The 13,160-nt window shown below is 36.9% G+C and overlaps 2 protein-coding genes across 3 annotated transcripts; both read left to right on the top strand.

Moving 5' to 3' along the window:
• Nucleotides 1–2,355: 2,355 nt before the first annotated feature.
• On the top strand, nt 2,356–6,208 carry LOC103942990 (shaggy-related protein kinase eta). Its single transcript, XM_048582283.1, has 12 exons — nt 2,356–2,690; nt 3,154–3,243; nt 3,432–3,491; nt 3,578–3,850; nt 3,932–4,006; nt 4,134–4,193; nt 4,287–4,427; nt 4,533–4,583; nt 4,657–4,752; nt 4,979–5,062; nt 5,340–5,441; nt 5,609–6,208. The coding sequence occupies exons 1-12, from the start codon at nt 2,676–2,678 to the stop codon at nt 5,699–5,701; spliced, it is 1,140 nt and encodes a 379-aa protein (XP_048438240.1). The 5' UTR covers nt 2,356–2,675; the 3' UTR covers nt 5,702–6,208.
• Nucleotides 6,209–6,352: 144 nt separating this feature from the next.
• On the top strand, nt 6,353–10,962 carry LOC103943000 (probable LRR receptor-like serine/threonine-protein kinase At5g45780). Of its 2 annotated transcripts, XM_009353190.3 has the most exons (11): nt 6,353–7,039; nt 7,152–7,284; nt 7,575–7,646; nt 8,103–8,246; nt 8,358–8,429; nt 8,520–8,579; nt 8,732–8,814; nt 8,893–9,039; nt 9,124–9,462; nt 9,804–10,195; nt 10,411–10,962. In XM_009353190.3, the coding sequence occupies exons 1-11, from the start codon at nt 6,925–6,927 to the stop codon at nt 10,729–10,731; spliced, it is 1,878 nt and encodes a 625-aa protein (XP_009351465.2). In that variant the 5' UTR covers nt 6,353–6,924; the 3' UTR covers nt 10,732–10,962. The 2 variants fall into 2 exon arrangements, with proteins under 2 accessions (XP_009351465.2, XP_048438239.1); XM_048582282.1 differs by lacking the exon at nt 8,893–9,039.
• Nucleotides 10,963–13,160: the final 2,198 nt, after the last annotated feature.

Below are 13,160 nucleotides of genomic sequence, written 5' to 3'. Positions count from 1 at the left end.
AATAAAGAATTTAAATATTTTTTATTTTCAAGGGGCAAATTAGGTGTAATAAAAAATCAAATAAAATTGGACCCAATCTGAAAACTGGTGAATTCTTTGGACCTGGATCAAATTGCCCCTATTTTATATAAGTAGCGGTCATTAAAATTCACCCATCATTTTAGTGGCGATAGCAGAAACTCACCCTATTTTATGTACTTACTTATGAACCATAATTCCGCTTGTATGTACTTTCTTACGTAGTAATTGAATGAGTTATTCTTGCATATATATATATGTGTGTCTTCGATTTGACAAGAAAGATGAACCCAATATATTACATATACGGTCCGGTACATTAAATGTAATGATACAATTAGTTAGAAACTTATAAAAAATTTAAAAAGTAGTGTTGTTACACTTAGTTTACTATGTTGTGTTCTCAATATACTAAAAATTCTCTGGTTGAGATGGAGCCAACCAAAATACTAACGGTTCTATGAGTAATTAATTAAGATTAAGAAATATTATAGTAACTTTAAACCTTTTTCTTTCGGCTAATCAAGAAGTAAAGATTTTATGATTATGTAGTGCTTTAGTGGTGTTGAATTGGGATTATAGATAATAGTAGCGTGAAATTTTGAATAAGAAAATGCATAGGTTAATAGAATAATGGGTCAAAGAATAATAAAATATGGAGGTTTATGCAAATGGTCAATGCATCTCTCTAGTCTTTGAACACTGCGAAAAAGACAATCTAACCTTCAAAAAATTATAGGATATATTGTTCAGCTTTCCAACTTGTGAATCACTCTGCTCGTTTTATTATTCTTTCTTTTATATTATATATTTTGTGTAAGTTTTGTATTAGTTATACCAATCAAACCATTAACTGCCTAATCCACATACCAGAGTTTATCAATGGTATATATGCAATTCAATTTAACTTCATAAATTCAATAAATTTTTTCAATATACTGAGAACTCGGTTCGATACATCAAATATCATAATACAATTGGTTGAAATTTTTTTTTTATTTTTAATTAATTATATTATTATAATTGATGTACTAAAATATAACTCGACAGACTGAAAAATATGTCTAGAAACCCTACGTACCATTGATTTTTCTTCGGTGCATGCAACTAAGCACCAATACATAATTATTATTTTTTCAGTTTTAATATATAAACTACCTATTAACAAAACATTTTTTGTTTAGTTAAAAGATAAAATTATGAGCAGTAATATAATATTGATGTTTTCTTTAATCTCACTCACATGTAAGAAGATAATAACAATTCTATATGGAAACTGGGTTGCACTGAAATTAAATCGACATACCATGTTGCCATCGGACCACAAGGGTTGCAAACACTAGGAGTGAGCAATCTTGTCAATTCTTATTGTCGGAACAAACATAAAACTAGCTACTTGAAAATTTTCATTGGATGAAGCCACAAACGTTTAAAACGTTGGACTAGCATGCGAACGTAGACATAATAATATTGGTAAAAAATTGTGTTTAATTAGGCCTCTGAATTCGAATTTTTCACTTTCTCCGCAGTATATTTAGTTTAAGATAGAATATCTCCTACCTTTGGCACATAAAGCTTGCGCTTCTGGTACTTTTTGACATGTCGATGTTTGGGAGTGTTTGCCCTAAATTTGTACGCATGGATGGTTCATATCATTTGATTGGATTAGCTGTTTACCACAACAGTCACAACTTACATATATAACAAATTAACAAATAATTCATGGGGAATTGTTAGTGTAATTCTTACCGTTTATTTGTTTGTTTGTTTTGATTTAAGAAAATAAAAATAGACAAGGAAAACACGTTCACCGATCTTTATTGACGGGAGAAAACTCACATGTAGTTGTTGTCTATATAGGTAGGTACATATAACGGAACATCTAAGTGTATTTTATTAGAGAAAATAGTCATCGTAACTAATTATCTAATCACGTGATCAAAGATAAAAACAATAATCATAACGTACAATTTTATTATTTAAGTTTTGCGACGATGAGTGAATATAACGAAGTATGCTAATTGTATACATCTGTTAATACTAACGGCATGAAATAACAATCATTACGTACTATGTAACTAATTGTGTACGTCTGTTACTATAACCAAAGTATCCAAAATTTCTTCGACGTGTCCAAATGAGATAAACTCATCGTTTATTTAGTCATATGATAAGAAAGAAGACGTAACCCACAAAAAAATGACAAGAAAATTTGAAAAAGGAAAATGCATAATTGCAGGGTGAGGAAATTTGAAAAGGTGAAAGAAAGACAAAGGCGGTGAGAAATCGGGCAATTGACGACGTCGGCGGAAGACAGAAAGAAAAAGGCGGGGCAAAGACGTAATTGGAGGCAAAGACTAGACCAGAGGGCCCACTCCGTTGGGTAGAGAGAGAAAGAGAGGAGAGAGAGAAGAAGCAAAAACTGAAAGAAGAGCTGGAATCACATGGGGGTTGTTGTTCGTCTAATTCCTCTTGGCTACACCAGACACCTCTAATTCCTCTCCCCTCTTCCTCTTCCTCTTCTCTCTCAGCCACCGCCACCTCCACCTCCACCGCCATGGTCTTCTCCTCCTTCTTCCCCGCAGAATATACAGTCTGATTATCTCTCTCATCTTCCTGTTTCTCTTTTTCTCTCTCCTCTGCCTTCTTCTCTGAGCATGGCTGACGATAAGGTACTCTCACTCCTTCATTACTTTCTCAATATTTTGTTTGGTTTCGAAAGGAAGAAACTATCTCAGCTGAGCAGCAGTTCTGTTTCTTTTTCTCTGATCTGGATTTTGGTATGAGCAAGGGTTCTTCAAATTCTAGGGGTTTTTTGAGTGACTTCCAGTATTAGCTCAGATCACACTGAGATAAATCAACTGGGTTTGATTAAAGTCTGAAGCTTTTGTATAATTTGGGTTTGATTTGCATTTATTTAATCTGCATCACAATTGCCTGCCGATCTGTGAAAAAGGGGAAATTTTTTGTCGATGATTTTGGTGAATTTTCAGGGATTCTGTTTCGTGAAGTTTTCGGGGGTTTTTTCGTGATCTGCGGTCGTGTTTTGTGTGTTTCTGGTGGTTCTAATTCGTGAATTTCCTATGTTTTGTGGCCAATTTGTTTACTTCAAAGTCTGAACTTTGTGCTGTGCAGGAAATTTCTGCTCCCGTCGTGGACGGTAGCGATCCGACCGGTCACATCATATCTACAACCATTGGAGGCAAAAATGGAGAACCAAAGCAGGTTATTATTATTCTTTGAATTTGCCCTATTACCTGTGTTTCGTTGTTAAAGTTTGCCTCTTGATTGTTTTGGATTGCGAAAATGTAATTGTAAATCCAATTTTGGAGATCTAGATGTTTTTATAGCTGATCGGGTTTGTTTCCTCTCTTCGGAAGTTGATTTGTTTTGGTATAATGCTTCTTTTGCAGACCATTAGTTACATGGCGGAGCGCGTTGTGGGAACTGGTTCATTTGGAATTGTTTTCCAGGTATGTCACAATATCATCTTTGCAGGTATTGCGTCCCGGTACCGGTTTATTTGTCATGTCAGGAGCGGGTAATTCTTTTCTCTCAGGCAAAATGCTTGGAAAGCGGCGAGACAGTGGCCATAAAGAAGGTGTTGCAGGACAGAAGATATAAGAACCGGGAACTTCAATTGATGCGTGTGATGGACCATCCAAATGTGGTTTCTTTGAAGCACTGTTTCTTTTCCACTACCAGTAAAAACGAACTCTTTCTCAATCTGGTTATGGAATATGTCCCGGAGACTATGTACCGCGTTTTGAAGCATTACAGCAATGCAAACCAGAGAATGCCACTGATCTATGTCAAACTTTACATGTACCAGGTAATATATAGATATAATGCATCTTTCGTATGTTGACTTGCTTTATATTCTTCGTGGCACTAATTTGGCGAGGCATTCCAGATTTTCAGAGGGCTGGCCTACATACACAGCGTTCCCGGAGTTTGTCATAGGGATCTGAAGCCTCAAAATCTTCTGGTATTCTATTCGCTTTTTCTCTTACTTAGCAATATATATGGTTTAGTTGAGATACAGTCTCATACGTGATTGCATATACCCATGTATATGGTTCTGATTTTCTAAAGTTGCTCTCGGCTTCCGACAGGTTGATCCTCTTACGCACCAAGTTAAGCTTTGTGATTTTGGAAGTGCAAAGTGCTGGTATGTTGACTAATTCTTCAGGCTTTAAATATTTTTTGTATTTCAGTCTCTATATGTAGGGTTTAGTTCACTTATAGTAAATTTTCCTTGTGTGCAGGTGAAAGGTGAAGCAAACATATCATACATATGTTCGCGTTTCTATCGGGCTCCAGAACTTATATTTGGTGCCACGGATTATACAACTTCAATCGATATCTGGTCAGCCGGTTGTGTCCTAGCAGAGCTTCTACTGGGCCAGGTTAGTAGCTCTTTATAACATTCGATGACATTAGTTGATTGTGTTTGCCTAAGTGATTTTCTTCCAACTACAGATGTACTCATATATACTCTTACTGTTTTGCAGCCATTGTTCCCTGGAGAAAATGCAGTGGACCAGCTTGTGGAGATCATCAAGGTGAGTTGTGATCAATGCGTAAATTGCGTAATTCTTGTAATCACGCGTCACCATCTGACACTAAGTCTTGCAGGTTCTTGGCACGCCAACACGTGAAGAAATTCGTTGTATGAATCCAAATTATACGGATTTTAGGTTCCCACAGATAAAAGCTCACCCTTGGCACAAGGTATTTGGTCTGCTTCCTTCCATTACTGCACTGATCACATTAATGTAGAGGAATATCCTCGTCTATTGGCTTTTACCGATAATCTGTTGGGGACTTGAGGCATTTTTTGTGGAAGTTTGCATTATAAGCATATTTTATCTTGCTTTTGTTAAATCCATTCTGATGTTTAATAAAAAAAGATACTTGTACTGGATTTATAAATTTCCATTTTGTTTCCTTGATTTAGGTTTTCCACAAACGGATGCCTCCAGAGGCAATTGATCTGGCTTCCCGACTGCTGCAATACTCACCAAGCCTTCGCTGCACAGCTGTAAGTTCATTTCATTTAATTTCATATGGTTGTCATTGTGTGTTGTTTCAGGATTCATTTTTGTTTTATAGTCGCTTATGAATACTCCATCCGTGTTTGTTTTTGCTCTTCCGTGTGATTCTCAATACTTATGAGTTCAGTTTTGGTCACTACCGAGAAATGAATTTTCTGGTTCAAAGGTTTTATCTTTCGTGTCTTGTTTTACATGTGAAGTTGTCCTGTTTTCATCTCTGTTTTGTGGCTCTCCTGTTTGACTGTTACGTTTTTGTCTTTGCAGCTAGAAGCATGTGCACATTCATTCTTTGATGAACTTCGTGAGCCCAATGCTCGTCTTCCAAATGGACGCCCATTTCCACCTCTCTTTAATTTCAAGCAGGAGGTATGTTATTTTTTTCCTCATCTTCAAAAAAAAAAAAAAAAAAAAATCTTCATGTTATCGGGTTAAGGAGCCTGAGCATGCCTGTCCAAGAAAAAAAAGAAGCATGAATACACATCAGGGTCTTTATTATCATTTACCTAAATACAATTACCTAATCCTCCTTGCAGCTGTCCGGCGCCACCCCAGAGCTTATCAATAGGTTGATACCTGACCATGTGAAACGGCAGATGGGTCTGAACTTGCATCCGGCTGGCACATAAATGTGGATAAGTTAATATGTTCTGTTGATGTGTGACACAAAGGTTTTACTGTCTTTGTGGGTAAATCACCACGGATTGAAGGCTGACGATTGTCATTTTGTTGCTCTACCAAGAAGAGTACACAAACCGCGGCGGGATGGATGGCTTCATGTAATGTGCTTTCGTTTCTATGATTTCCTCCCTTTTCCCCAAATTCCTTTTTGTTCCTGTACATGTTTGATAGTAAAAGATATTCGGAGATGGACCGGACCGGACTGGTAAGAAAGCTAGTAGAAGAGGAAAAGCTAGGAAACTGGAAAAATGTATTTATATAGCTAGGAAAGAGGGCTCTCCTAATAGAGAAAGTTGTTGGTTGCTGCTGGATGGGTTTCCTCTGCTTTAATGTTGTTTCTTATTTAGTCCTGCGGTGGTTTGTGGTGGCTCGCTGACTTGAAATTCCGGACAAATATTGTTACTTCCGCTACTGTTTGTGCAAACTTTTTAGTGTAATGCTGTCTCGTTAATGTATGGCTCCGTCTCCTCTCCCACCCCCAACTTTCCTATTGGTTTATGCGTCGCATTTCCGATAGGAATGCTCTATTTGATTGACTTTCTGCAGAGGTATCATCAGATTATAATTTACGAAATGAACAATTTGGTTACCACTGAAGTGGCCAGGGAGTAGCGGTTTGAGGCTTTGAGCATTCTCCAAATAAACATTGAAGTAGCAAGTGATGAATTATCCCGAATAGATAAGATCTTAATCTTAAATTTATTTCGTCGCGAGTTGAAATTTGGTAATTAATATTTTAAAAAGAAATGAAAAGTGGTGTGTTAAAGGGTAAAAGACAAAGAAGTATACAAATCCAACGGTCAGAATACAATCAGATTTAGAAAAAAAAATTCCAAAGCCAATCACAGAGAAGCCCTCGGCCATGTCAATTTGGCAGACAACCTCTGTCGCTTCCCAAATCTCGAGTTTCCCTCACCTCCTGGTCTTACGATCCTAAACCAAACTTTATCTTTTTCCTTTTTTAATCATTTCACTCGCAACGGTTTTCGAGGTAAGCAGTAAGCAGAGATTCCAAACCGAGAAGAGACTAAAGAAAAGAAGAAAGAGAAAAGCAGAAGTTGGTGGTGGTGGTGGTGGTGGTGGAGCTCAATTTCTGTCAACGTAATCTTTCAATCTCTGCATTTTGCACTAGTAAAAAGTTGCGTTTGTCTTCTCTCTTTTCCTGTTAAAAATGGAAAACAACTGTGTAAAAAAGCTGCTTTTTGGCTTCTGCTTCTTCTGTTTGTGTGTGCCATTGGCTAGTGCTTCTGACAGCCTGCTCTCCCCCAAAGGTGTCAACTTTGAAGGTACGACCCCTCGAGATTCAAAACCCAATTCCATTTTTTCGATTTGCTGAGTTACTTGAATTTTAATGGTGAAATTGTATGTGTGATGTTCTTGTTTTTGGTGGGGTTTTAGTGGCGGCATTGATGTCGGTGAAGAGAGATATGAAGGATGAGTTGCTTGTGATGGCCGGTTGGGATATAAACTCCGTTGATCCTTGCACTTGGAACATGGTTGGTTGCTCCACTGAGGGCTTTGTAATCTCCCTGTAAGTGTCCCTGTAATTCTCCGTTGTGTATTGGTTTCTGTTTGTTTCTCGAGAAAATGCTCTGGGAAAATATTGGTGTAAAGCATTGGATGGTACATTGCGTTTGTGTTAATTGGAAATCAATGAAACAAGAAAGAAACAAAGAACGTTTCTTTTGTGAGCATCTGTTGAAACGAGAGTGTTTTCTACAGTCTGTTTCCATTGAAAGCTATGAATTATCCTATTAGTAGCCCTAGCATGCATTTGTGGCTAAACTCGAAAATGGGGTTTAATGTTATTACTTTTGCCAGTGCAATGGTCAGCACGAATTTATCTGGGATGCTCTCGCCGAGTATTGGGAACTTGAGTCACCTTCAAACACTGTAAGCCACTCCAACTGTATTCTCTATTGTGAGACAATTTGATTTGTATTCAATCAAGTGGCAAGCACTTCTTCATTGTGTCATTCAGTACACAGTAATGCTGAAAAATGAAGTTATGGGGTGTGTCCAGCGAAAAATCCACGAATTATTTCAGGCCAGGGAAGTAGCTAATTGCCTTAGTGCGAGTTTGCACTTCTGTGAATTAACATGAGTAGAACACAATAAATTCGTTCAATCACGCGCCATTTGGAATGAGATAATCACAAGTGTGTAAGGAGGCCTTGTTGTAGGATATTTTGCTAACTTTACTCTGAATCTTGTTGATTTCTAATGTGAAAATGAAGTACGGTAACCATCCCGTGCACCTTGAAGTGCATTCCTAACCTGGGAAATCAAAAGTTAAGTTCTTGTAGTTTATGACTTGTGAACTTATATATATGGTTTCTATGATTGCAGGTTGTTACAAAACAATCAGTTATCTGGTCCAATCCCGGCTGAGATAGGGTGGCTTTCAGAGCTTCAAACTCTTGACCTCTCGGGTAACCAGTTTTCTGGAGACATTCCGAGCTCTTTGGGGCTTTTGACTCATCTAAGTTACTTGTGAGTAGGGTTCAATATTGATGGTATACTAATATTTTGATTTCTTCTAGCTACATGTTTGCTAGTGATATGTATTTGTATCTGAAACCTTTTCCATGCCAAGCATTTCAGGAGGCTGAATAGAAATAAGTTGAGTGGTCATATTCCAAAACTTGTTGCCGATCTCACAGGTCTTTCATTCTTGTATGTGTTCCTCTCATCTCTAATTGTGTATTCTTATTTCTGTATTGATTAAAGCGACTCTAATATTTGTTTCCCAACAATATTGCACAGGGATTTATCGTTTAACAATCTTAGTGGTCCTACACCAAAAATACAGGCAAAGGGCTACAGGTGAGACCATCAGCAGAAATATTGTTTGAGAGAGGGAAATAAAAGTTCTTTAAAAAAAATGAATGAGGGTGGGATGGTAATAAAATTTCAATCTGTATGAGGTTTGTTTGAACACCTTAACTTCAGCTAAGAATTTTCTTGTTTTACTGCAGTGTTACAGGCAATAGCTTTCTTTGCAATCCTTCATCACCAGACTCGGCACAAATCTGCACTGGTGTATCCAAACCAATAAACGGTAATTTAACCTCTCAAACCGTTTTTTATTGTACTGTTCCTTGGGTATGGTTTCATGCTCATGCATATTTACATGTAGGGAGAGGTTCACCACAGAAAGTCAGCAGTCACCACCGATGGGTGCTTTCTGTTGCTCTAGGCATTAGTTGTACATTTGTCATTTCCATAATGCTGCTTGTTTTTTGGGTGCATTGGTTCAGATCTCGGCTTCTCTTTACATCTTATGGTAATTCCTGATCTACACTGACTTATTTTATTGAGCACAATATATGGTGGATATATCATGACATACTCTGGTTCATATTTGCAGTGCAGCAAGATTATGAATTTGATATTAGTCAATTGAAGAGGTTCTCCTATCGAGAATTGCAAATTGCTACCGGCAATTTCAGTTCCAAAAGCATCCTAGGACAAGGTGGATATGGAGTCGTTTATAAAGGATGTCTTCCAAATAGGACAATGATAGCAGTTAAGAGACTGAGAGATCCAAATTTCACTGGAGAAGTGCAGTTTCAAACTGAAGTTGAAATGATTGGCTTGGCTTTGCATAGAAACCTTTTACGTTTATATGGATTTTGTATGACTCCAAACGAGAGGTTGCTTATTTATCCTTTTATGCCAAATGGAAGTGTTGCTGACCGCTTGAGAGGTCTGTCTACATTTCGCTGCGTGCATCTCTCTCTCTCTCTCATAAAATCATTACGTTGCTTTACTATTTTGCGGTTTAATTGCAGAATACTGATGCATGCTATATGTCTCTACTTTCTTTCTATTAGAGAAAATCTCTATCCAATTGTTAATCTTCGTGAGGAATATCAATCACATTTCTATACTTTGACTAGTAAGGCATTCTATATGTTTTTCTCGGTTCAAGCAGTTTAACAGTTGTTCATGTCACATTCATCTTGTTAACTTTGAAAGTATATCTAAGTAGCTGATCCGTTTTACGTCTTTGTTAGTTGTTCCTTATGATTTGATTCTTACCAACAGAGACTGGTCGAGAAAAACCATCATTGGATTGGAACAGAAGACTGTGTATCGCCCTTGGGGCAGCCCGTGGACTTCTATACTTGCATGAACAGTGTAATCCAAAAATTATTCACAGGGATGTCAAAGCTGCGAATATTTTACTTGATGAAAGTTATGAAGCTGTGGTTGGGGATTTTGGTCTTGCCAAGCTGTTAGATCGGAGGGAATCACATGTCACTACTGCAGTGCGGGGCACTGTAGGACACATAGCCCCGGAGTATCTCTCAACTGGACAGTCTTCTGAAAAAACTGATGTTTTTGGATTCGGCATACTGCTTCTGGAACTCGTAACTGGGCAAAAGGCATTGGATGCTGGAAATGGTCAAGTTCAGAAGGGAATGATTCTTGATTTGGTAAGTAATAATTTCTCATGTTTTTTTCGTGTTGTTTATCTCATGTAAAATTGTCTGTCTCATTCTTCGTGGGGTTGGTTCTCGGTATATAATTCATCCTTATGAAACTTCTAAGCCACATAAAATTGGATTTATTCTTTCAGATTACCTATTTTTGCACTGTTCTATTGTTTTCGTGTATTTTCAAACATTTCACAGATTGTTGAATTTTGCAGGTTAGAACCCTACATGAGGAGAAAAGGCTCGAAGTGCTAGTAGACAGAGATCTTAAAGGATGTTTCGATGCAATCGAACTGGAACAATGTGTCGAGTTAGCTCTTCAGTGCACTCAATCAAGCCCCATCCTCCGACCAAAGATGTCAGACGTCTTGAAGATTTTGGAAGGCCTTGTTGGGCAATCAGGACATACAGAGGGATCACAAGGCGGAACCAACCTCTTTGAGGCCAGGGCTCATGATTTCTCCAGGACTTGTAGTGATGTGCATCAAGAGTCGTCGTTCATCATTGAAGCCATGGAACTTTCAGGACCTCGGTGACAAGAAAATATCGAGTTGTAGAATTAAAGTGAAACTGTAAATGCAGACGTGGATTAGGTCAGGTCGCCAGGGCCGTTTTTCCACCCTCTCGCAGCTAAGTTCAAAAGGAAAGTACAACTGTAAATGAATCTTACATTTTGTTGTTGGGATAGAGTTGCTAATTTCCCTTAAGAGTTCTTTCCTAATCAAACTAACATGATTACTTACAAATGAGAACTGGAATTAATCTGATTTTTCTGCGTTTATTAAAACATCGGTACTAGAATCATTTCAATTCTTAACTTTTCATGTGATTATTATTAACAGGTATAGAACGGGAAAACGTGCGGATTCCACCTTAGAACTCCATAATCCAATGCCTGAAATTTTAGGAATCGGATCAAGTAGAGAAGACTAGTTCTATTCTTTCTTTCCGTTTCGTGATTAAAATGGTGGCACAAACAGATGGTAGACAGCACATTCAAGTGAGAAAAAACAACCCAGTTACCAATGATTGAGACCTTTTTTGGACAAGAATCTTAATGCACTTTTGTCAGTTGCAACCACATAAGATTGGTTCTGGATACTGGTTGGCAAATCACTATCACCACATGCTAATAGCCTAATGCCTCGCTTTCTTTATTTTATTTTATTTTTTTAAGGAACAACTGATGGCAAGCCACGGTTATCCATTCTTTTCAGGGGTCGGGAAAACTCACATTTCAGCCTTCATCTGGCCAAATATGGCTTCCATGCCAGCAATGGGTTTCGAATCCGAAACCTCCAGATTTTGGTTTTAAAGAAACATCGTAATCTACTTTTTACCACTTGATCACCAGCTCGTGATTCCTTGTTCTCTTTCTCAAGTTCATAATCTTTTTCTTAATTAGGGTATACATGTGTCCGATTTACACAGGTCCCATAATCCACCAGTATAATTTTCATGGCCTAGGACCTAGGTGAACGTATACCCGGTGTACCATTATCTTCCACGGTATATACATGAATTTGCATGGATTTGAACTGTACCTACACTCACTAGCCGCTCATGAGTATTCTAAACTCATAAGGCACGGTCACGCGGGCAAATTAACACATATAACAACGTGTTATTGTTTCGTTAGTGTTTCGGACATACATAAGTTAAAATCAAATAGTTGAGATAGAGAAAGATTTACATGAAATGCATTTATAGTTAAGTGATGTCTTTTGTTTAATAATGCATTGTCATGTACAAATTTTTTTTACAAGACAATGTATTATTGAATTAAAACGTCACTTGACGATGAATTGATTTCATGTAAGGCGTGAGATAATATATTTTTGGTACATACAAAGTTGATTGAGTTATCTCTGCAATTATTGAAGGGGCCTTGTGTATCTTAATCATAAAATGTCCCTTTAGGAACTATTAATATTATTTCATACATTTTCTTTCTTCAAATGAGAATATATAAAATATTATGAGGTAAAATTGTTTGTTTAAACGATTAGAATCTACGTATGCACTTAGACTAAAAACAAAGAAAAAAGACCAAAATTTCAAATCCACTACATTTCTTTTCTTTCAAATTCCTCCATCCAAATGGGTTTCTTTATTGCTATGAGGACAAAAGATTATAATTATATTTTATTTTATTTATATTTTTAAAGAATATATTTATATTGATGCTTATTGTTTTGCGTATAAGTACAACAAAGGTCTGATTAATTCTAAGTTAAACAAATGATAATGCTAATTGTTGTCAATTAGTTAGGTAACTTGCACCATCAAGAAAATAACTAATCCTACTTAACTTGTTTCCTAGAAGAGAAATGCTAATGAGACTCTTTGGAAAGTGATACTCTCTATAGACTTTGCCGTATCATGTTTTTAGCACAATGTTTCATAATATTTGCACATAAATTAGCGTAAAACTATGAGATGACAGAGAGATTCACTTTGAAAGAGTCTCCTTAACACTTCCCTTCCTACAAATCAACTCCCCTAATTTCCCATCACACTACCTCGCTACCTTGTATTAAAGTATTTTATGTTTTGACCTCCTTGAGTTAAGGAATTTTCATATATAATTAGAGACTGATATCAAGAATAAGAGAAGTTGTTTGCCGTCCAAGAAAAGTAAGCTCATCCAATTGGTTAATCGATATTCAACAAATTATAACTTTGGGTCGCATTTGAGGTTTTGTTTATCGTGTAATTTCTGTTTGCCTTGAAATGTGCTCTAATATTATTTACGATTCAATCTTAAGCATTGTTTCCAACCAGGCTAAGTCTTACATCCACTATTGTAATTCTTGAGTAAATCAACAAAACTTTCTTCATATTCAAAGGAAAAATCACATACAATATTCATGAACTTATATTTCGTGATAAATACACCATAGCTTATTAGTTTTATATGCATTATTGTAAAGGAAAACTAATGAAAAGAGTTTGCAAATATTGA

Source organism: the organism of the source record quoted next, unplaced genomic scaffold (assembly GCF_019419815.1).
Source record: "Pyrus x bretschneideri cultivar Hongxiangsu unplaced genomic scaffold, Pyrus_bretschneideri_v1 Contig19, whole genome shotgun sequence".
NCBI lineage: Eukaryota > Viridiplantae > Streptophyta > Magnoliopsida > Rosales > Rosaceae > Pyrus > Pyrus x bretschneideri.
The sequence above is the reverse complement of the archived record's forward strand: the minus strand, read 5'-3'. Positions and strand labels throughout refer to the sequence as shown.

What these genes read in the sequence shown, in the direction of transcription:
- LOC103943000 (XM_009353190.3), top strand. Translation starts at nt 6,925, where the DNA reads ATGGAAAACAACTGTGTAAAAAAGCTGCTTTTTGGCTTCTGCTTCTTC. An exon ending in GAGGGCTTTGTAATCTCCCT is followed by an intron (nt 7,285 to 7,574) that starts GTAAGTGTCCCT and finishes TACTTTTGCCAG; the next exon opens with TGCAATGGTCAGCACGAATT. An exon ending in TGTATCCAAACCAATAAACG is followed by an intron (nt 8,815 to 8,892) that starts GTAATTTAACCT and finishes ATTTACATGTAG; the next exon opens with GGAGAGGTTCACCACAGAAA.
- LOC103942990 (XM_048582283.1), top strand. An exon ending in TCAAACTTTACATGTACCAG is followed by an intron (nt 3,851 to 3,931) that starts GTAATATATAGA and finishes GAGGCATTCCAG; the next exon opens with ATTTTCAGAGGGCTGGCCTA. An exon ending in AGCTTGTGGAGATCATCAAG is followed by an intron (nt 4,584 to 4,656) that starts GTGAGTTGTGAT and finishes TAAGTCTTGCAG; the next exon opens with GTTCTTGGCACGCCAACACG.